The sequence below is a fragment of the Syngnathus floridae genome, chromosome 13 (genome assembly GCF_059516105.1).
Source record: "Syngnathus floridae isolate MCC-2025c chromosome 13, RoL_Sflo_1.0, whole genome shotgun sequence".
Classification (NCBI taxonomy): Eukaryota; Metazoa; Chordata; class Actinopteri; order Syngnathiformes; family Syngnathidae; genus Syngnathus; species Syngnathus floridae.
Window position 1 is genome coordinate 3,127,022 of NC_142425.1, and position 21,807 is coordinate 3,148,828.

Here is a 21,807-nt window from a genome sequence, read left to right on the forward strand (position 1 = left end):
TGCATTTAAAAGAAAGTCCTACTTCAAATATAGATTTATCGCCACAGGTGGCTGACTTGCCAAGCAAGCCCACTGCATAATATGTGGCAACTGGCGACAGGCTAGCTAACGAGGCAATGAGTGCTTGGGCACATGGAGACCAAGCATCCTGTATTAAAAGACAAACCTTAACCACTTTGAGTGTCATTGTCTCCGATTACGCCGGCTCGTTTCTGAGAAACTAGCTCAGTGCTCCCACAAATTCAACATAATGGTGAGTTTTATTTTCATGCCGTTTATACTTGTTTTTATGCCAGTCGTACCATTTTATTTCATCGTATTTATATATTTATTATAAATGTACTATTTATTTATATAAATGTATTATTTATTCATATAAAGGCCGGTCCGCGAAAATATTTCTGACACGTAACCGGTCCGTGGCGCAAAAAAGGTTGTGGACCACTGCGGTAGAGCATTCTCTATTCTATTATTTTATTGGTTAGCTATTCGTGAGTTTTGGTAGCTAGTTAGTTAGTTACTTGGTTGCTTGATAGGTCCGTTTTTTAGTTGATTGTTAGCTTGTCCGACGGCCGGTCACTTGGTCCAAAAAAAGTTCATTCGTCAGTTTTGCAGACGATGGGTTTTGGGCAGTTGGCCTACTCTTAAGGTAGTTCCTCATTGTCGCTTGCTCGCTTAGTTAGCTTGCGTAGGGCTTGTTCATGTGTCGAACAACAAAGTACTAAATGTTGGTGGTGTTTTGGATGATGTTGATTGAGGTATATACCTATATACATATATACATATATATATATATATATATATATATATATATATATATATATATATATATATATATATATATATATATATATATATATATATATATATATTTTACCTTAGGTTGTTTTTTTCCAATTTTAATGCAATTAAGATTCATACAAAAGCTACTTGGTATGAAAACAAACTTTATTGTAAACCTTTTAATTTAATCATACAGGAAAGTGTTGATAGGGGCAAAGAAAGAACCCATCGCTGTTGTTATGCTTGACATCTTGAATCAAATGAAGATCATTCTAAGATTGAGTTGTATACATTTGTTTTTCCCAGACACTACAAGGACTCGAGTGTTTAGAGTCAGTCCTGAAAACATTTTGGGGATGTTTCCTGCTGGTGGTCCTGGGAACCGGACGCCATATTGCAGATCAAGAGCAGAGTGGGTTTGAAAAACAACACAAGGTCAAGAGTGTAGAAAATGGTGCACTTCCAGTTCCTTGCTCTACTTTAATTGGCAAAGCAAAACCGAACAGGGCGAGAGGGGAAAAAAAAAAAAAAAAAAAGTCTGAACTACTGAAGAGCTTGCTTATGTGGAGATGGGAAAATGTAGAGGTGTGTCCTTCGCACACGCGCACACCCCTCGGAGCAGGGGGAGGGGGTGTGTACGACATAAATACCGCAAACATCCCGGTGGGCTCCAACATGAGTAATCCTGCTGTGAGCACCGGGCACAAAAGTGGGTCACGTCAACAAGACGAGTGCAGCCAGCGCGGCAATCCGCAAACTTCCGTCAAAGCTGACACGCAACAAACACAAAGTGGCTGGCTCTAAATGCATCAAATTCTTTCTTGGGAGGGTGAGCTGCAAAAAAAGAAAATAAGCGCCCACGCTGTCCGAGGGAGCAGGAAAGGCTTCCAGATGATCAAAGGTGGGAGAGGCTGCAGCGCTAAATGGAAAACACGTGTGGGAGGGAGGGAGTCCATCTTGGAGGCCCTCCTGCAACAAGTCGCAGTCAAGTCTCAAGTGGCGACTCACCAGCAAGGCCCAACTTACTGCGGGAAAAAAACAAAAAAAACAGCAAGTCAACTCAAGTCATCCCCTGGCTGAAGAAAATCATCCAAGTCTCAGGCATCCCGCAGAAGCCACTGTCCACGTCCACGTGTAGCCTTTCTGAATATGGCTGCAGTGCACTTTGGGCTGATTTGGTGACAAAAAGAAAAAGACAAAAAGCTGCCAAGTGGGCACTAACATTGTGTGTTGATTTTCTTTTTCCAATGAATTGGATTTCAAGAAATAATCTTACTTTCATTCCAAAAACGAGACATTATTTCAAATTGAAGAAAATGCTAAAGCATCACTTGGTCATGCGCTTCATCAAAAATATTGATCCTTGAGGGCCAAAGTTGACTGTGATCAACCTCAAAGAGAATCCGCCTCCTGTCGTGGAGGATGACGAAAAAAACAATTTTGGACTTTGAGGATTTGGATAAAATCCAAGTCAAACAAGGTCGCCAAATGATTTAACGCTTAATTTAGTTGTAATAGAACCATATTTTTCACACCATAAGGCGCACTGGATTATAAGGCGCACCCTCATTGAATATTTTATTTTAGAAATGAATTCATATATAGGGCGCACTGAATTAAAAGGCACGTAAAATAGAAGCTATACTGCATCAAACTGAGGTTGACTAGGGTTGCGGTATGCATCCACTAGCCAATAACCAATGAGCCCTCAGTAAACAATCGCGTTTCTCAAACTATCTCCCATAAAAGTGATCGGAACCGACTAAAGTTCGATCTAACATATTGGTACTGCTTACTTATGTTTCCCTTCCATATCAATGCGTAAATTTACTCGAAACATTAACGGCGCAGCCTATATTGAAATGAAAGAGCCTCGTGTGTATACCAGCTATCATTATAGAATTATCAACCCGCAAACTCCCATGAGCCTCAGCTCGCGGACTCCCGTGAGCCTCAGCAAAGTGTCATGGCGGTCCCCTGTAAACAATCACGTTTCTCAAACTCTCTCCCATAAGAGTGATCGGAACCGACTAAAGACCGATTTAACACATTGGTGCTGCTTCTTTATGATTACGTTGCATATTGATCCGTAAACGTACTCGAAAACATTAACGGAACAGCCTATTTTGAAATGAAATGGCCTCCCAGGTACAACAGATATTCAGTGATCCCCCCTGACCACCAATGCTGCCGTAATGCTGGGAAGCGATGCGACCTTGTAATTTACTAGTCGTACTAAAACGGGTCACCAACCTTTCTTAAACCGAGAGCTACTTCCTGGGTACTGATTAAGGCAAAGGGCTACCAGTTTGACACACACTTCTGAAATAGCCAATTTGCTCAATTTGGCTTTCACTATGAGTTGCTATTGTCATTTCCAGTTCACATGTAAGTGTGATTTTAACAAGAATAGCAAAAATACAGTCAAACCTTGGTTTTTGACCACAATCCGTTCCAGAAGGCGGTTCGAATAGCGAATCGGTCGAATTCCGAATCTATTTTTCCCATTACAAATACAGTGGAGCTTCGGTTTTTGACCACAATCCGTTCCAGAAGGCTGTTCGAGAAGTGAATCGTTCAAATTCCTTATCATGTTTTCCCATTACAAATAATGGAATAAAAATCAATCCGTTCCAAGCAAAAAAAAAAAAAAAAGGTTTTTAAGCTTTTGTTCATTTGCGCATTTTTGTCCGATCACGCAACTGCAGCGCACCGCCGAACGCGCAACCGTGGCGTGTCGCCGACTGCGCAACTGCACCGCGCTGGTCACATTATTGTGACAGAGCCGTTGCTAAAATTTAGAAAATATTTTTCAAGTCCTGATGTACTTTAAAAATTTTAAGTGGACCTCAGTGCGCAGGGAGCTCAATTTGGTCCGATCGCGCAACTGCAGCGCGTCGCTGACCGTGCAACTGCACCGTGCTGGTCGCATTATTGTGACAGATCCGTCGCTAAAATTTAGAAAATATTTTTATAGTCCTGATGTACTTTCCAAAATTTAAGTGGACCTCAATGCGCAGGGAGCTTAATTTGGTCCGATCGTGCAACCGGCCGCTCACTGTCGCATTGCTGTAAGAGCGTCTTTGTGTTTGAGGATGGCTTTACTGCTCCCACTTGCTTTCTTTGGAGGCATGATTAGGGCTTAATACAATCCTCAAAGTAACGAAAATACAATAACAACAGAGTCAGTCGGCATCTGGGCCGCGGGGTTGGGTTTTCTCGGGTCCTCCCCGCTCATCACGAGAGGTTCGACATCCGAATTTTTTTCGACAACCGAAGCAAATTTTTTGTTCGAATTCCGATTATTTCGAGAACCGTGACGTTCGAAAACCAAGGTTTGACTGTAAAATAAATAGATGCAGCTCACTGACAAGTGCCGCTATTTGAGCTAATTTTAGAACAGTCCTGCGGGCGACTCATGCGGCCCTCACAGGCGACCTGGTGCCCGCAGGCACCGTGTTGGTGACCCCTGTATGAAAACGTACTGAAACATTATGGCAGAGCGTCGTGTACAACCAGTATGGATCAACACATTTTTTGAGTAAATTTTAATTTTTTAAGTGCGCCTAATAGTGCTTAAATTACGGTACTTCTTTTTGTCTACATTGTCAATGCAGTGGCTGTGCATGACTCATATTCTGTGGAAATGACAGCAAGTCTGACCAGAGCAGAGTCTCGTCCTGTGCCGTCTACAGCTTGGCCTTGGCGGGCTGCAGCTGCAGGTTGCGCAGCTTCATGGCCAGGCCCATGTTGCCGGTGATCTTCAGCTTACCCTGAAAGAAGGCCTGTGCACAAAGCACAGTGGTAAACAGGTAAGCCAGCACCCATGCTACCTTCCCTCGTTTTCACACCGCACCTCAAATCATCTTTTACCTTTGAAAGGAAGGGAAATTCCACAATTATGTCCCGGCCCCCCCAAAAACAGAGACACATTTTGTCATGTATTTTTTTTTAAGAAAAAATGGAACGCTTATATTGTACTTAATAGAAATAATAGTAATGAAATTTAGAAGCATTGAAGCGTTGTTGTCCCTCGGTGCAACTTGTTTTCTACCTTGGCAGGCTGCCACAGATGGAGACCAATAAATGCTTATGGCTTTGATAGAGAGATCGTCAGGGAGCCCGCAGGGGCCCAACCCACATCTGATCCCGAAGTATATATGTGCAATGCAGTGACGTGCAGTGAGGTTCATGACTGGGAAGGCACTAACGTCCCCCCCACCCCGGAAAAATTAAATTTTTCCGGCACCTAACCGTGTCACAAAAAAAGGTTGGGGAACGCTGCTCTACTGTGGCTTATTCATTATTTAATATGAACTATTTTAATTAAAATTTCATATCAGCAGTCTTCACACATAAAAACACTCAATAAAGCACATGGAATCAAAAACTTGTTTTCAATCGTACGTACCACGCCGTTTGAAATGACATACTCCGAAGTGTGTATGTTTATGACACAGGGCGTGTGATGCGTCAGTGCAGTAGTGTTGGAGTAGTAGGGCCTGTAGTTTGTGCATGCTGCATGCTGCCTCTGCTTGCCACTTTTCTGCTTTCAGCTACCGCCACCAGCTAGCCCTCTGTTTCCGGGTGAAAAGTGCATAAGCCTCCTCAGCCGGTACACAGCCTCTCCATTGCCAAGACTTGCACACGCCTCCTCGTGGCCACACACGGTAACTGGCACCTTGCGGTCCCAGGCTAAGTTGTGCAGGATCTCGGAGCAGCAGTGGGCCCCAGAGATGTGGCATGTAGGCCCACCGGTGTGTGGACACGCCCTACTGCCCATCAACCACTGTCCCGGCTGTGGGTAAACAGCTCCAGCTATGGGTAAATGGTGAAGACCTCAACGGTGGACCAGTCGGAGGATGATGGCTGACCTAAGGGGTGGCGTCACAACGGCTGGGAAGGCGGATGAAGGCTGCAGCAGAAAAGGGTCACCAGTTGTCTTGGTCTCCTTGCCACTGGACTCTGACCCTGATCTGTCAAGGACAGTGTGGTGACAGTCTGTGCACCAGTCTCCCCACTCTAAACAAAGTCACGCACAGGCGTCTTTTTCACGGAATCCACCTTACATCCCGAATTAAAGTCCTGTGGCGAACAGTAAGTGGCAATGGGGGCAGGATTGTGAAGTCTGGAAGCCCCTAGTCACAAGCTGGCACATCAGGCAGTGGATGTTAGATGATCGTCGGGCTCTTGAACCGCGGCAGAAGAGCTCTTTGGTAGCTGCATCCACGACTGAGCAGCCCTTTTTAGGATCCACTCTGCTCACCCCTGTGGGGGAAGGGGCTAGAAAAGGTGCCCTTGACACAGCCTGCCTCAAACCTCCCGACTGGATTACCGCGTTCAGAGGGATCACCAATATGCGGTCGAAAACACAGAAACATGAATTTTGGAGCATGGAATGTGCGCACACTAATCAAAGTCAAAGTCAAAGTCAGCTTATTTGTCAATTTCTCCACATGCCAAAGACACACAAAGAAACCGAAATTTCGTTCCCCCCTATCCCACGGTGACAGTGTAACCAGTGATAGGCCGGAGAGGAGAACCGCCATCATTGCCAGGGAACTGAGAAGATGCCAGATTGACATAGCTGCTCTTTCAGAAACCCGATGGGCAGAGGAAGGTCATCTGAAGGAGGAAAAGGGTGGATACACTTTCTTCTGGAAAGGAAAGGCCACAGATGAACCTAGGATCCATGGGGTTGGTTTTGCTATCAAGAACCAACTGATCAGTCAGCTCTCTGAACTCCCTGTGGGAATCAGTGAGCGCCTGATGACCCTCCGTCTGGTGCTGGCCAACAACCAGACGAACCAGCAACAGTTCTTAGTGCTTATGCACCTACCCTCATTTCCGATGAGGACAAAAAAGAGGCCTTCTATGCCTGTCTGGATGAGGCATTGTCAAAAATCCCCAAGGAGGACAAGAATATTATATTGGGAGAGTTCAATGCCAGAGTGGGCCGTGACCACCACCTCTGGAAGGGCACCATTGGAAAGGAAGGCATTGGAAACATCAACTCCAACGGGGTTTTGCTTCGTAGCAAATGTGCTCAATACGACCTTATCATCACCAATACCATCTTTCGCCAGAAGAACAAACTCAAGGGCTCAAGGAGACACCCTCGCTCTAAACAATGGCATCTTATTGACTATGTCATAGTCAGGCATCAGCGCGACGTGAGCATCACAAAAGCCATGATGGATTCAGAGGCCTGCTGGACAGATCACCGCCTGATACGATCCACGATGTCCATCAGACTCAAGAGAAAGAGGAGACTGCAAAAGAAGCTGAGCCGGCAAAGACAAAACCCTGAGACCCTGAATAAAACTGCTGCGCTGCAGCTGTTTCAGGTCTCTCTTGGAGAAAGCCTCAATCAGGAATACCCTGAGGACATTGAAGAACACTGGAGCCTGCTCAAGTCTTCCATCCTCGACACCTGCACTGCCACTCTCGGGTACAAGGCCAGAAAGCATCAGTACTGGTTTGATGAGAACGACACAGCGATAGAACAGCTCATCTCCAAGAAAAGGGAAACCTTTCGTGTCTGGCAAAATGACATCACCTGCACAGCAAAGAGACAGGCTCACTCCAGAGCCAAGGCTGACGTCCAGAGCCGGGTGAGACAGATTAAAAACTCCTGGTGGACAGAAAGGGCACTGGAAATACAGAGTTTGGCAGACTCTGGTGACACCAGAGGCTTTTTCAGTGCTACCAAGGCTGTCTACGGCCCAAGCCATCGCGGCCAAAAACCCCTGCGCTACCCAACGGGCAGGAGCTGTTGAAGGACAATGAGTCCATAAACAACCGGTGGAGAGAGCACTTTCAGGAACTCCTCAACCGTGACAGCACAACTCAGTCAGATTTCCTCAGTCACATCCCTCAGAGTCCCATCAGGGAAGACATGGGTGAACCTCCCACTTTAGCAGAGGTCCAAGATGCCATCAGGAGCCTGAAGAACAACAAGGCCTCTGGGCCAGATGGGATCCCAGCTAAGGTCCTAAAGGAAGCTGGACTAGAGCTCCAGCGCCACCTCCATTCCCTCTTTCTGAAGGTCTGGGAAAAAGAAGTACTCCCCTCGGAGCACAGGGATGCTCTGATAGTGACCATTTTCAAGAAAGGGGACAAAGCGGAATGTGGAAACTATAGGGGCATCTCGCTCCTTTTAACAGTTGGCAAAGTACTTGCTCGTGTTCTTGCCAACCGCCTACTGCCACTGTCTGAGGAAGTTCTCCCAGAATCGCAGAGCGGTTTTCGCCCAGCTAGAGGCACTGCAGATATGATTTTTACAGCACGCCAACTCCAGGAGAAATGCCGTGAGCATAAACAGCCTTTGTTCATGGCTTTCATAGACCTGACAAAGTACGTCAGAATACTGCGTTTATTACATGACGGAATGACAGCCACAGTGCTCAACAACAGCTCCTTGACTGAGCCTTCCACTGTAGAGACAGGGGTCAAACAGGGATGCATCATTGCACCCACCCTGTTCTGTCTTCATTGCGGCCATACTCCACCTCATCAACGAAGAACGACCACACGGAATCCCAATTTGGTACAGAACTGATGGCAGGCTCTTCAACCTTAACAGGTTCAAAGCCAAAACCAAGATCAGAACCACCACGGTTGTGGAGCTCCAGTATGCAGACGATAATGCCATTGCAGCACACACTGCAGAAGACCTCCAGGGCATCCTGAACTCCTTCGCTAAGGCATACAGAGCCCTGGGTCTGACCGTGAACATCAGGTGTTACATCAACCCCCACCCAACCAGCCATCTACTCCGCCCATCATAAATGTGGACAACACTGCACTTGAATATGTTCACCACTTCCCCTACCTTGGCTGCCTTCTCTCCTCCAAAGTGGACATTGACTCTGAGGTCAACCATGGCCTGAGCTGTGCCAGTGGAGCGTATGCTAGACTCCGGAAAAGAGTCTTTGAAGACAGAGACCTCCGGGCTGACACCAAGCTCCTGGTTTACAAAGCTGTCGTTCTCCCTACCTTACTTTATGGGGCAGAATCATGGACAACCTACAGCAGGCACCGAAGAGCTCTTGAACAACACCAACAGAGAACCTTGAGGAAAATACACAGGATCAAATGGGAGGACAGACGCACAAACATCAGCGTTCTGGAGGAAGCCAGGATACCGAGCATCACCACTTTAATAACGCAGCACCAACTCCGATGGACAGGACATCTCATCCGCATGGCTGACACCCGCCTCCCCAAACAGATGTTATACTCCCAGCTGGAGAGAGGTCCGCGAGCCCCGGGCGGGCAAAAGAAACGTTTTAAGGACAACCTCAAGACCAATCTCAAGAAATTCCAAATAACATCTCAGGACTGGGAGCGCATCGCCTTGAACAGGAACTGCTGGAGGGCAGCGGTGCAAGAAGGTGCAGCACATCACGAAAAGGAACTCCGCCGTGGCGCAGAAACCGAACGACAACTCCATAAGGAAAGACATAAACAGGCTCCAGCACGACCACAACCCACCACCACTTCCCCTGCCCACACTGCACAAAAATATGCGGATCTCGGATCGGCCTCTACGCCCACCTGTGGACCCACAAGTAGACGACCCTGAGAAGAAGACAGTCATACTCGTCCCAAGTGACTGCCGATGATGATGATGACTCCGAAGTCCCGTTGTCCAGATCAAACCTTTTAACTGGTCTTCCTTTACTGATTACCTCATGCTTCGACCAAAAATCCATAGTTTGGATATGTAATCCTCCATTGTAAAACGAAATGTAAAAACGAGGAAAAAACAAAACAAAACACATGTAAAATAAAATAAATGGACGACTGCTCCTCAGTTGTTCACTGTAAATTTGAACTGGAGATCTCTTATTCTACAGGTAGGCGCATGAAGCATCCCGGGATCACTAGCATCCCCTGCCATAAGGCTGGAGAACCTTTTTTTGTAGCCTCCGTGAGGTCTCTTTTCAAAGCCGTTTTGTTCATCTAAAAGAAATACGACGTTACAGACACATGACAAAAAACACTAGATATTATATACATTAGCTTAACTACGGAAATTGGTTAATATAGCCACAGTGTTTGAACACTTAAACAGCGACATAAAGACAGAGAGCAGTTCAGTCTAACTGCATAGCCTGTCAACATAGGCAGCCGTGTGATTACGCAACCCTCAGAGGAGGCAAGGCAGGAAGTTGGCTCCTCCGAGCGAATCGTCTTCGGTTTTAAAATAACTATAAAAATTCTGCGATTTTGGTTCAAAATGATACATAACTATTGAAATTAAAAGGAAAATGACTTTATAATAAAAACAATTGAATTTGTTTCTCCCCTTTTCATGATGGCAAGGGAGGCGTCCTCTGACCGCACGTCCCTGGTGCAATGTATTTACCGTCTGAGGGTTGATCTTTCCGGTCATCAAGGTGAGCAAGTCAGAGTCGGACATGGCGATGGTGCAGTCTGCTTTCTTGGCTGGCGTGCAAACAAACACGGGCAGAACTTGTTTTCACATTTCAAGTCACGGGAGACCAACGAGACCATCACCTGTGTCATTGTGCACACGACCACTGCCATTCTTAACGTCCACAAACCACGTTGCCTCCTTCCCGCCGGGGCCGTCCTTCACCTTAAATGCAAACACGCCACCGATCTTCTTGACAAACGCCTCGCCTTCCTGGTCAAACACGCACGCGTAACATCTCGGAACGACCTTTGACATTCACGGTGAAGGCTTCACCACCTTCCTTCTCACCTGCTGCAGTTTCTTGTTAATCTCCTGAAACACAGCATGGGCCTTGAAGTCCTCCAGGCCTTCACTGGCACTGCTCCCGACGGCCACAACCCTTCACACAGTTGTTAACTTGAGACCTCAAATAGAAATAATGGACTAGAAACAAAATGACATCACATCTGCTGGTGATGCGCATGCAGCACGTAGGTCTTGCACATCCGTTTCAACGTGTTATGACGATAAAGAAAGGTCATTTGCAAGAACTAATTGCAAACAAGTTGGATCGTGCCAACTTTTCTTAACACCTGACCTGAGCGCAATGAATCCTATCGCCCAGTATGTAACAAGTGCGTCGGTGATGAACTCAAACGGTTCTTGTGTAGCGTTCGTACCTTGGCGTGTGTATTTCGGGCATTTCACAAAAGATGAACGACGTGACAGTAGCAAGAAGAATAGCAAAGTGTTTGTGTGGGTGTTCGATGAACTTTTGCGCAAGACTGTTTGCTTGCTGCACTTCCGGGTTACCCCCAGACTCGATGAGTCGACTTCAGAGTGAGATCTAGCTCAACGCAAAACGCTGCCACAATTTCTAAAGCTCCGGCCTGAGATCGTGGTTTTAAAAGTTATCTGCGAAATGGATCAAAATGGTGGTAATTAAACATATCGTGGATGTAGTATTATCTTGTGAATATTATCTAATAAACGTCACCACGCGAGCTATGCCTTTAGCTCAGAAAAAATATAGGGCGCACATTCCTAAACGACACAGAAGATGGCAACACTCCCATCTGCTGGCCAAAAAGGTCGCACTGTGGTGGCGATATGCTGAACTCTTTCTTCTGTGTACTTTATGGACCATATGCAGGGACGTGCACTCATAGGAGGCAGGTGAGGCAGGACTAGCTCAGTGGCCTAGTAGTAGAGTGTCCGCCCTGAGACTGGAAGGTTGTGGGTTCAAACCCCGGCCGGGTCATACCAAAGACTCTAAAAATGGGACCCATTGCCTCCCTGCTTGGCACTCAGCATTAAGGGTTGGAATTGGGGGGTTAGATCACCAAATGATTCCCGAGCGCGGCACCGCTGCTGCTCACTGCTCCCCTCTCCCCCAGGGGATGGATCAAAATCACATGGGGATGGGTTAAATGCAGAGGACAAATTTCACCACACCCAGATGTGTGTGTGACGATGATCATTGGGACTTTAACTCACCTTGCCAGCAGGGGCCGTTAAGGGCTAAACATGTTTTCCTCAGCTGTCACCATAAGTTGTTACAAAATTAATAATATAATAAAACATAATATAATACCTGTCCTGTGGTCTATGCTTTTAATGCAATTTTGGTGTGTTTCCTATACATTCGGATCATTTTCATAGTCAAAATAGCTGTACTTCTTGTTCAAATAACAACGGGAGACGAGAATCATGGAGGCTGCGGCAGTGCAGGTAGAACCTCTCAGGGCGTGCGTGTGAGATTGTGCACCACTCACACACACACTGTAGTGAGCGCGTGCAAACGGCGCGTGCTTGCAGTCAGCGGGAAAAGGCGCGTGTCTTGAGGCAGCCAGTGCCTGTGCCACAAAGATGGGGCGATAGTGAGCCTGCGGCTAATTGTTCACGACTCGTTAATCACGACACGAGTAAATGCGAGAGTAAATTAAGAAGAAGGAAAAAAAAAAAAAACATTCGGTGTTAACGCGTTGCTATTTGGATGTATTTTCCCTGAAAATGGAGGACATAATCTTAAAGATAAGACATTTTTCAAAACTTGACTTTCAGTCAAAGAAGAAATTATAAGTAAGGGAAGACCAACGCCAGATTTACGAGGATTGAGGAAATGTCACGATGCTTTGATGACACCAAACTGCAGACTTTATCAAAATATGCCAGCATTTTTTACTTTGTCAGGCTAAAGTCCGATCTTATTGGACTGTATAGTTCACAACAGGTGAGGACTGAATGCAAATCTCCTAGAGAGCTTCTCAACTTTTTAGTACAGGAGGATCTGATTGGGACTGTTCCTGAAGCAGCAAAGTTACTCCAGCTAGTGCTCACTATACCTGCTACAACGGTATCTGTGGAAAGGTCGTTTTCTGCATTGAAAAGAATCAAGACATACAGTCGGAATAGAACTGACCAAGGACGACTTTCTTCCCTGGCAATCATCTCAATTGAGAAAGAGAGACTTGTAAAACTCAAAGAAAAGGACAAAAAGGAGAACTTCTACAACAAAGTCATCGAGATCTTCATCCAGAAGGACAGGAGAATGGACTTCATTTACAAGTAAAGGTAAGAATACTGCAGTGGTGTGTTAAAATGTACAGTGGTGTTGTTGGATTTTGTCCACAATTTAGGGAGCGCGCTATCTGCGCCTCACGGCAAAAGCCATTGCCAATCACCTGTTATCCAATTTACTCACTGCATGCTCGTTTGATTTCTTCAGATTTAGGAAAATGCTAAGACACTGAAGCAGAAATTAGACTTACACAGGTTGGTTGAGTTCAATCACAATTCTTGTTCAGAACGCTCTGTTTTCAGGAAAGTACAATACAGCGCTGGGCCCTTCAAGAGCAGAAAGTCTCCATTCAGAAAAAGCAATGTTCAAGGTTCTTTGATCAGCTTATATTCAGTTGCACATTGTGGGCCGAGATTGATGGGTGATGAGTCTTTGGGGTGGGGCAAGTTCGCCATGGGAGTGGGTGCTGGTTATGGGCGATTCGGTGTGTGTGGGGGCTGTTGTCTTCCATCCCGTCTTTCGGCCTTGGCGATCATCTTTGGCCGACTCCTTGGCTGGCTCCCTCTGGCACCTGCTGGTTTAATCTCCACGTGACCTTCCTGTGAACATTCTTCTCCAATCTTGGACATGCACTGTCGTACATCATTCTTTCAATTTTGTCATTTTGTACGAAATTATGTTAGCTTTTGGCTGTGACATCATTAATCTATTGCTGTTCCCTGACTATGTAGTTTCTTCTTTTGATACTTCATGTCTTTGCTTACGTCATTATATTCTTAGTTTAATCATGCTTCCAACCGTATCTTTTCTTTGTTAGGCAAAATATTTCACTCTGTGCAGAGCATTCAGTGGTCATCAAAAACTGGCGTCTAGCAATAGTCAAAACATAAGATACAATCAAGTACTGAACGGTCAAGACGACTCTGGCCGTGTCCATGATTTAGAGAAAACCATCAGGTATGCATTACACAGTTCCTTAAGGGTCATTAAGCTATTTCGGGAATATATCAAAAGACATTTGTTATTTCAAAGTGCGCAGAAATATATATCAGATCATAAAGTTTATAAAAACCTTTCTCATTACCACTTATCAATAATGTCTAGTTATGTCTTCTTTATTGATTTGGTGTGTAGGTATAATTCTATGCATATAATGTTTCTTTTATTGATTTAATATGTGAATATACTTGTCTGCTTATGTACTTTATTCAATGAGGTTTGAGCACATCTGTTTTTGTAACTAGGCAGGACTTTTTGTATTTTGACCCCATTCCTTCAGTGTGTTTAAAATGTTATTAAATTTAATCAAGAATGGAATAACAACCATGTATGTTTGTAAATCTGACTTGTGAGTCAGTGCCTCAGCGTCATACAGTACGTTTGTAAATCTGACTGAGTCAGTGCCTCACCAACCCCAACCCTCACCGCACGTCACTGACCATATGTATTCCATATAGTTAAGCAAACACTAATTTTACTTATTTTACATAATAAAAACGTGTGAATTCCTTGACTTGGCAAGTTGAGCGTTCACGTGGGCGTGGTCTAACGAAGCAAGTCGTATACGTTCATAAGTCACATGATACGAATGGACGCCTTAACGTTTTCGTTTCTCTTTTTCAATCCATGCGCGTGTTAATGTCTTCAGAGCCTTGTGCCAGATTCAAGCGTGTGGCAAAGTTTCGTAACAAGCGTAAAAGGGATACGATAAGAAGCCTTTCAGTTTATTAGCGAGTTTGCTACGGAAGCCGTTTGCTTAGCAGTGGTAGCGAAGGGGTTAGCTTCATTCAGGTGGCAGCTGTCGCTTGTTCTGTGAGCGCCTCGTCCAATAAGTATTTTTGTGTGTGCGGTTTCCTCTCCGGCGTCATGGCCAAAGTGCTCTCCGTAGATACTTTGAGAAAACCCGCTGTTTTTTTACATTCAAGATGGTTCTGCTGGCCACTAAGCAGGCGAAAATACGGCAGCAATGAAGAGACTTCTTCCTCGTCGTCATCACAGTATTTGCACAGAAGCCTTGTGCCTACTATGCACTACCAGAAGAGTTTACCAAGGTAACGTCACTTTAAATCTCCACAAGGTGACACGAGTGTTAAACGTTCTCTCTGAATAGAGGTGAAAGTGCATACTCGAAATCACCTTGCAGACGTAAGAGGGTGCTGTTTTGCTCATTCAGTCAACACTTGCATAAACAACACTTAAAAACAAACAGCTACTATGTACCATGCGATTGCCTGGCGACTACTCCAGGTCTCGTCTATATTACCTTTACGTTGCCATGCTGCTACCTGGTCCAGGTTGCCCGTGCCAAAACTTGAGGACACCATCAGGAGGTACCTGGCCGCTCAACAGCCTCTCTTGGATGACCAACAATTCAGGTGAACTCCAACTTGACTAAGGAATGAAAAAGGACAACATCACTGCTACTTTTTGAGAAGATTTTTTTAAAATAAGTTTGTTCTTTTAGAAACACTGAAAGGGTGGCGCAGGACTTCCTGGCTGGTGAAGGAAAAAGGCTTCAAGAGGAATTGCTGGCCCAAGACAGAAAAAACAAGCACACCAGCTATATTTCAGGTAATGTTTGTTTGACACATTTGTTCCACACGGGGAAATTCTGCATGGAGCACAATGATGACCAAAGCCTGCTGCAAAATGCACTTAATAGATTGGAGTAAATCCACTGATTTAATTCACAACACATTGTCTATCACGGTGTTTCCCAACCACTGTGCCGCGGCACACTGGTGTGCCGTGAGAGATGTTCAGCTGTGCCGTGGGATTGTCCAATATTAATTACGGAGCGCATTGTAAACAGGATCGCCAAACCACTCGTCAGTTCGCGCAAGGCCTGGTCAGCCACTTGCTAATCGAGAATCGGAGAATCTTGAGATTTCATATTGTGTCGGTCTGATTGTATTGCATCGGCACATATTCAGTTTATGCTGTGTACTTTTGCTAACAGTGACAGACAACTATGACGGTTGTGGTGCGTTTGTGGTCCAATGAAAATCAGAGCATACATTTTATCCGTAGAACCTGGATTGGTTATTTTTCACATACATAAAATAAACAGTCAAGTCGAGATACCTCGACTGTGATAGCCACTCAGCTGCTGTCAGAACAGCAAGTGACTTTTTTTCTTATTGTTGTAATATTTATAGACCTAGTATAAAAGGGTAAACAAAATCACGTTGATTCTTTTATTTTAATCACAATCACTTTAAATAGTTTATTTCTTACACCGTCTAAAACCTTTTTAAAATAAAAAGTCACTTTTATTTTAAAAAAGGAATACAATTTAAAGAATACTTAGTATTTATTTCTATTAAGTTATTCGACTCTCCATACATATATAGGAATAGGACTTCACGTCTTTCGTTGTAATATAACTGATGTTAATGTAGGAGCTTAACAGATTTTTGTTGGCGGTGTGCCGCGAGATTTTTTCCAATGAAAAGGTGTGCCGTGAATGAAAAAAGGTTGGGAAACACTGGTCTATCAAATTAATCTAATTTAGTCCTCGACTAAAAGACATGACAAAACATCTGCTTTCACTATGCAACACGCCTGCGTACGCATGTATCTTTCAGGCCCGTGGTTCGACATGTACCTGTCGGCGCGCGATCCCGTGGTGTTGAACTTCAACCCCTTCATGTCGCTGAACGACGACCCTAAGAGCGAGTACAACGGGCAGCTGGTGCGCGCCAGCAACATGGTGTGCTCGGCCGTGCGCTTCATGAAGACACTGCGCGCTGGGCTGCTGGAGCCCGAAGTGTTCCACCTGGACCCAGCCCGCAGCGACACGGACGCCTTCAAGAAGCTGATACGCTGGGCGCCCACCTCGCTTGCCTGGTACGGTGCCTACATGCTCAAGGCCTTCCCGCTGGACATGTCGCAGTACTTCCGCCTCTTCAATTCCACGCGCGTCCCGCGCCCCGGCCGGGACCAGCTCTTCACCGACCCCACCGGACGGCACCTGCTGGTCATGAGGAAAGGCAACATGTACGTCTTTGACGTGCTCGATCCCACCGGCAAAATGCTGCCACCGGCCCGGATACACGACAACCTGAGGTATGTACTGCAATCGGATCTCCGTCACACAAAAATAATGTTACGTTCTGCTGGATTTGAATATTTACAAGAACTCACGGAGATACCGGTACCAAGCCACCGATACCTAAGGCCAAACAAAATTGACAGGGAGTAAGTCCTTCTCGCCAATAGTTGGCGCTATGCAACAGCGGTTTGCCACATGGGTCAATCATCATCCGCATCCAAAAGAAAGGTCCCCAATGTCGTTGTGCAAAATAAAATTTGACATCTCAAAACTTGAGATAAGCGGGTTGCACGTCCAAGAGGTAGCGGTTCTCTGTACCAGTCAGTGATCGAGAGTGAATACTCGCACCAGCATAGTGCTGAAGAATCGTGCTGTCCAACAGCCCTCTTACGTACACGTTTTTTCAGCTTTCAAGGCACTGACCTCAACGTGTTTTGCGCTTTTTTTCCCCCCTCAGCTACATCTTGTCGGATGCCACGCCGGCGCCTGACTTCCCGCTGGGGGCGCTGACAGCAGAGAACCGTGACGTTTGGGCGGGGCTGAGGGACAAGCTGCTTGCCACTGGCAACGGTGAGGTACTCAAGACTGTAGACAGCGCCCTCTTCTGCCTGTGCCTCGACGACGTCACGCTGAGAAACAGCGTGGACGCCTCGCACAACATGCTGCACGGTGACGGCATCAACAGATGGTAAGCGCGCTACTGCGCTCTTGCTCCTCACTCGGTAGACACATGCACAACTGTAAAGGAAATGGAATAAAAGTGCTGATGAGGGGCGGCACGTGACTGCGTCCTTTTTCGACCCAGGTTTGACAAGTCGTTCAGCATCATTGTGGCCCACGATGGCCACGCCGCCATCAATTTTGAGCACTCGTGGGGCGACGGCGTGGCCGTGCTGCGCTTTCTCAATGAAATTTACAAAGACACCACTCAGAAGCCGCTCCTGCACCCCGACCAGGCTACCGATGGTGCTAGCTTGGCGTCAGATGTGCGCCGGCTAAGCTTCCAGCTGGACGACGCGTTGCGCGATGGTATCAAGAAGGCCAAAGCTGGATTTGACGCCGCCGTGTCCCGGCTCACCATCGACGCCATGCAGTTTACAGGTGAAAGCCCCGTTCCGCTGGCGGCCTTTTTTCCGCGAGCTACCAGAGTCGCTCTTCACTGAAGAGTCAAGGAAGGATGCAGAATAAATTCTCCAAAGGCATTTCACATGTAATCCGTATCCTTGCTAACCTCGTCATTTTTTTTTTCCGCTGCTGTATGACCTTTTTGCACACTTGTCGTACAACTTCATGCTACTTGTGAGGGCACGGGTTGCTAGCAGCACAACATGTCCCGTGGCAAAAGCCTTAAAGGTTTTCATTGAGTCGCAGACAGTGCGTTGAATCACCAATGGAAACGAGCGCACGCACATGGTCCTCAACGGCAAAAGTGTTCCTGTAGGTGGTGGCAAGGAGCGTCTGAAGGCGGCCAAGCTGAGCCCAGACGCGGTGGCGCAGCTGTCCTTCCAGATGGCCTTCCTGCGGCAGTACGGCCAGACGGTGGCCACCTACGAGTCATGCAGCACGGCCGCCTTCAGGCACGGCCGCACCGAAACCATTCGGCCCGCCAGCGCCTTCACCAAGCGCTGCGCTCACGCATTCGTCAACGAGCCGGCCCAATACGCCGCCGGTGAACTGCTAGACATGTTGCGCCACTGCTCCGACTATCACGGCCAACTCACCAAGGAGGCCGCCATGGGTGAGAGGATGCTGCCCGTTGCACTTTGCTTACATGCCATTGCGCCTCCCGGACGTCTTTGTGAGAAGTCTCGGTCTCAGGTTGTCTTTCAGCGGCGTGCTTTGACTCTTTGTTTCTCAGGCCAAGGTTTTGACCGGCACCTGTTCGCCCTGCGCTGCCTGTCAGCAGAGGCCGGGCGTCCGCCACATGACCTCTACGCCGACCCTGCCTACGCTGCCATTAACCACAACATCCTGTCCACCAGCACGCTGTCCAGTTCAGCTGTGCGCCTGGGCGGCTTTGCTCCGGTGGTGCCTGACGGTCTGGGTGTGGGCTACGGTGTCCACGACGACTGGATCGGCTGCAACGTCAGCAGCTACCCGGCTCGAGACGTCCCGGGTTTCCTGCGCTGCGTGCACCGATCCTTGGAGGACATCTTCAATGTCCTGGACGGGAAGGCGCTCAACTGACGGCGTCTGGACCACTCGCCTGTAGCATTAAGTGGAAATCATGTGATTGTACGTCAAGTCACACGACTGTGAAATCATCACATTGTCATGGTTACTGGTTTCTATCCATGTCATTGAATTTGTGTCAGTGAAATGTATTTGTATAGAAGACTGACGAGCAAAAAATTGGGGGAAAAAAAAAACTAGTCAAGAGTTTTGGACATACAGTTCCCCCAAAAAGGCGTATGTTCAACATGACATTAATCGAAATTTGTAGGGAAAAGGCCTTTACAAGAAAATTCAAGAAAAAAGTAGCCTGAGAGTAGTCTACTGTTTTGGGGGAAAATTGGTGACCATTTGAAAAAAAAACTCTTTACATGGTATTTCAAGGAAAAAGTTTAATTTGGGAGTTAAGTGATTCCCACAATGAGTCGGTTAGTTTGGATTAGCTGTAAACTGGAGAAATGAATATTTGTGAAAAAGTTGTATTCAATTGTGCACAACTAAAAAGAAAATTCTGACAGAAAATATGTATTTGGTTTGTTGTTGGCTGTGTAAGAAAGAGCAAACTTTCATCGGAGTGCTCAAGCACTGCGGCGCTTGTGTTTTTTGTTTTCTCAAAGCTTTATTCAAAACGTAGACAAAACGAAGCAAATGTACAAATGCATGCGGACGACCGAAGAACACGGCGATGCAGAGGAAGAGGGCGCCTAGATGGGCTTGATCTTGAAGTGAAGTCCAATCAGACTGAAAACCAAACACTTGAGGTCCTGCACCAAGTAATAAAACACACGCAGACCTTCGGGATCCCTAAAGACAACAAACAAAAAATGACATTCAAAGTTTACAATGATCAAACAGGTGCTGTATTGTCCTCACTTGGACTGGTTGACGTCAATCAAAGAGCCGATTTTGGACGTGGTGAAGGAAATGTGTTCGTCGCCGATGACGATTTCCAGCTCCTTGAAAAGCAAAACAAGACTTGCATCATAAAGACCCCAAAAGGCACATCCAGCATCGAGTCCATATGCTTGAGACCCAGCGACTGTTTGTTTTGACAAATTACAAAATACATGTCACGAGCGAAACCAAACTGTGATTGATTGATTGATTGATTGAACTGATTGCCACATGCGCTGCTCATACTACTTGTGACCAAATCTGACTATCTAGTGCAGGGGTGGGAAATCCCGATCCTGGAGGACCGCATGTCCTGCATGTTTTCCAGGTCTCCCTGCTGCAACACACCGGATTAAAATTGATCAGAGTTATTAACCATCTTATGTGGACCTTGCTAATTATCTGACCATTTGATTATATTTGTTACAACACGGTGACATAGAAAACATGCAGGACATGCGACCTACCAGGACCTGGATTGCCCACCCCTGATCTAGTGCTTCACAAGTTCTATCAAATTTAAGACCATCATATTCAAGACTAAATGTTTAGTTTTTTTAAATCCACCTGTCTTCCCACTCGGTCAGGAGGAGGCCACAGCGCGTCGTCCTCTTTGGTAATCTCGCTGTCGTCAATGATCCTTTTGAGCTCCTCCATGACGCTCTTGTGAACGTACGCCTGCCAGGCAGGCCCCAAACACAATAAATCGGAATTATAACCCCAAAGTAGCTTCTGCATCATAACCCCAGTACGCCCACTCCAAAAAGACTTTGGCTATAAGGTCACTGCGTACGCCCTTTTTGCATAACTACTTCAAAAAGGGCAGCACAGTATCTCTCTTGCTGGGGTGTTACAACTGTCCTCATTTGTCTTGGTGCGGCTCACGACACTATATCCTATGTATACGCAGCAAAAAAGCATACGATCCTTGTCAGGATGAACGCTTCAGATGAATAAATGATTACCTCCTTTCGGATCATGACGTCATTCTTGTAGTTACTGTTATTGGCGTAGCGCAGCTTACCTGGGGGGGGAAAAAAAAAGTTTCCAACACAACCAATAACTTGGAACAAATTTTAGGACTTGTCGAGTTTGAGTATTTTACTTTTATTTATTCTATTAATCGTATTAGCCTCTTGATTGACTTACATGCATAAGTCCATCATATTATACCACCTAGATAAATACTACATTAAATTTTGGTGGGTTCCGGAACCCACTTACAGATTCAAAAACAAAATAGAACCTCAAAACCTATTTTTTCCTCAGTGCACGAGAATTGTCTATTTTAGCCTGTGAACCCCCAAATAATAACAATAAATTATAATGACTGAATAAATGGTTCTCCTTCTCGGCTCCCTTTCGCAAGCTAAAGGCCACATGGCGGTTCAACCATTTAATTTCAAGCTCAAAGAGTGATACACTATTAGTTTCTGGTTTAACCCACTAACGGAAAGCTTGAAAGATACAACCTAGACAAAAGATGGAACTAGACAGTTTGGAGCGTTTGTTCCACGTTTCCATCGGACTAAGTCTCTTCCGCCCTAGCATAGCATAACCTAGCCTAGCCATGGCCGGCTGAAAGGAAGAATAGCAGTCCCACACTCCACCTACCATCGGGTCTGAATTCAAACTCCAGGAACTCGTGTCCAAATTTGCCTTTGTGGCCAACATAGTACCTCAAGTAGAAGTCGCTCGTCGACATTATCGCTTCGTAAAAATATTATTATTATTTCAAAGGAAGCTCGCGCCTATACAACCCAGCAAGCAATCGCAGATTGCAACGCACAACGCTATCTGCCCATGTGTAGCATATGGTTTGACCTCTTTTAAGTCTGGCAGGCTATCCTGAGCATCACCGTATCGTGTTGTACTGTGAATACTCCGTGTGTTACGTGTGTTACGATGCTTATACAACGCTCATAAATATAAAAATTCGGTCATTTTAAAAATATGTGA

At 46.0% G+C, this 21,807-nt stretch overlaps 3 protein-coding genes across 4 annotated transcripts; 1 reads left to right on the plus strand and 2 right to left on the minus strand.

Moving 5' to 3' along the window:
* Nucleotides 1-927: 927 nt before the first annotated feature.
* scp2b (sterol carrier protein 2b) lies at nucleotides 928-11,046 on the minus strand. 2 transcript variants are annotated; one of them, XM_088394893.1, is made up of 6 exons: nucleotides 10,888-11,046; nucleotides 10,517-10,607; nucleotides 10,309-10,390; nucleotides 10,157-10,236; nucleotides 4,447-4,568; nucleotides 928-1,808 (listed from the first exon to the last, which is right to left on the minus strand). In XM_088394893.1, exons 1-5 carry the CDS (start codon nucleotides 10,908-10,910, stop codon nucleotides 4,473-4,475), a joined length of 372 nt encoding a protein of 123 aa, XP_088251019.1. In that variant the 5' UTR covers nucleotides 10,911-11,046; the 3' UTR covers nucleotides 928-1,808; nucleotides 4,447-4,472. The 2 variants fall into 2 exon arrangements, with proteins under 2 accessions (XP_088251019.1, XP_088251018.1); XM_088394892.1 differs by having other exon boundaries at nucleotides 10,309-10,438; nucleotides 10,888-11,045.
* Nucleotides 11,047-14,280: 3,234 nt separating this feature from the next.
* Nucleotides 14,281-19,523, plus strand: cpt2 (carnitine palmitoyltransferase 2). Its single transcript, XM_088394863.1, has 8 exons — nucleotides 14,281-14,779; nucleotides 15,023-15,103; nucleotides 15,193-15,299; nucleotides 16,316-16,796; nucleotides 17,240-17,470; nucleotides 17,588-17,883; nucleotides 18,224-18,520; nucleotides 18,641-19,523. Exons 1-8 carry the CDS (start codon nucleotides 14,595-14,597, stop codon nucleotides 18,967-18,969), a joined length of 2,007 nt encoding a protein of 668 aa, XP_088250989.1. The 5' UTR covers nucleotides 14,281-14,594; the 3' UTR covers nucleotides 18,970-19,523.
* A 25-nt stretch (nucleotides 19,524-19,548) lies between these two features.
* On the minus strand, nucleotides 19,549-21,669 carry magoh (mago homolog, exon junction complex subunit). The gene is made up of 5 exons (XM_088394891.1): nucleotides 21,463-21,669; nucleotides 20,814-20,872; nucleotides 20,416-20,526; nucleotides 19,828-19,910; nucleotides 19,549-19,758 (listed from the first exon to the last, which is right to left on the minus strand). Exons 1-5 carry the CDS (start codon nucleotides 21,551-21,553, stop codon nucleotides 19,659-19,661), a joined length of 444 nt encoding a protein of 147 aa, XP_088251017.1. The 5' UTR covers nucleotides 21,554-21,669; the 3' UTR covers nucleotides 19,549-19,658.
* Between the last annotated feature and the right edge of the window lie 138 nt (nucleotides 21,670-21,807).

Bases quoted from the DNA above. Each gene is read 5' to 3' on its own strand.
- scp2b (XM_088394892.1), bottom strand. From the start codon at position 10,910: ATGCCCGAAATACACACGCCAAG. The intron at 10,608-10,887 runs GTACGAACGCTA...AACTGTGTGAAG, and splicing joins CCCGAAATACACACGCCAAG to GGTTGTGGCCGTCGGGAGCA. The intron at 10,439-10,516 runs GTGAGAAGGAAG...GTGTTTGACCAG, and splicing joins TTAACAAGAAACTGCAGCAG to GAAGGCGAGGCGTTTGTCAA.
- cpt2 (XM_088394863.1), top strand. From the start codon at position 14,595: ATGGCCAAAGTGCTCTCCGTAGATACTTTGAGAAAACCCGCTGTTTTT. The intron at 15,104-15,192 runs GTGAACTCCAAC...TTGTTCTTTTAG, and splicing joins TTGGATGACCAACAATTCAG to AAACACTGAAAGGGTGGCGC. The intron at 15,300-16,315 runs GTAATGTTTGTT...TGTATCTTTCAG, and splicing joins GCACACCAGCTATATTTCAG to GCCCGTGGTTCGACATGTAC.
- magoh (XM_088394891.1), bottom strand. From the start codon at position 21,553: ATGTCGACGAGCGACTTCTACTTGAGGTACTATGTTGGCCACAAAGGC. The intron at 20,873-21,462 runs GTAGGTGGAGTG...TTCCCCCCCCAG, and splicing joins GTTTGAATTCAGACCCGATG to GTAAGCTGCGCTACGCCAAT. The intron at 20,527-20,813 runs GTAATCATTTAT...CCTGCCTGGCAG, and splicing joins ACGTCATGATCCGAAAGGAG to GCGTACGTTCACAAGAGCGT.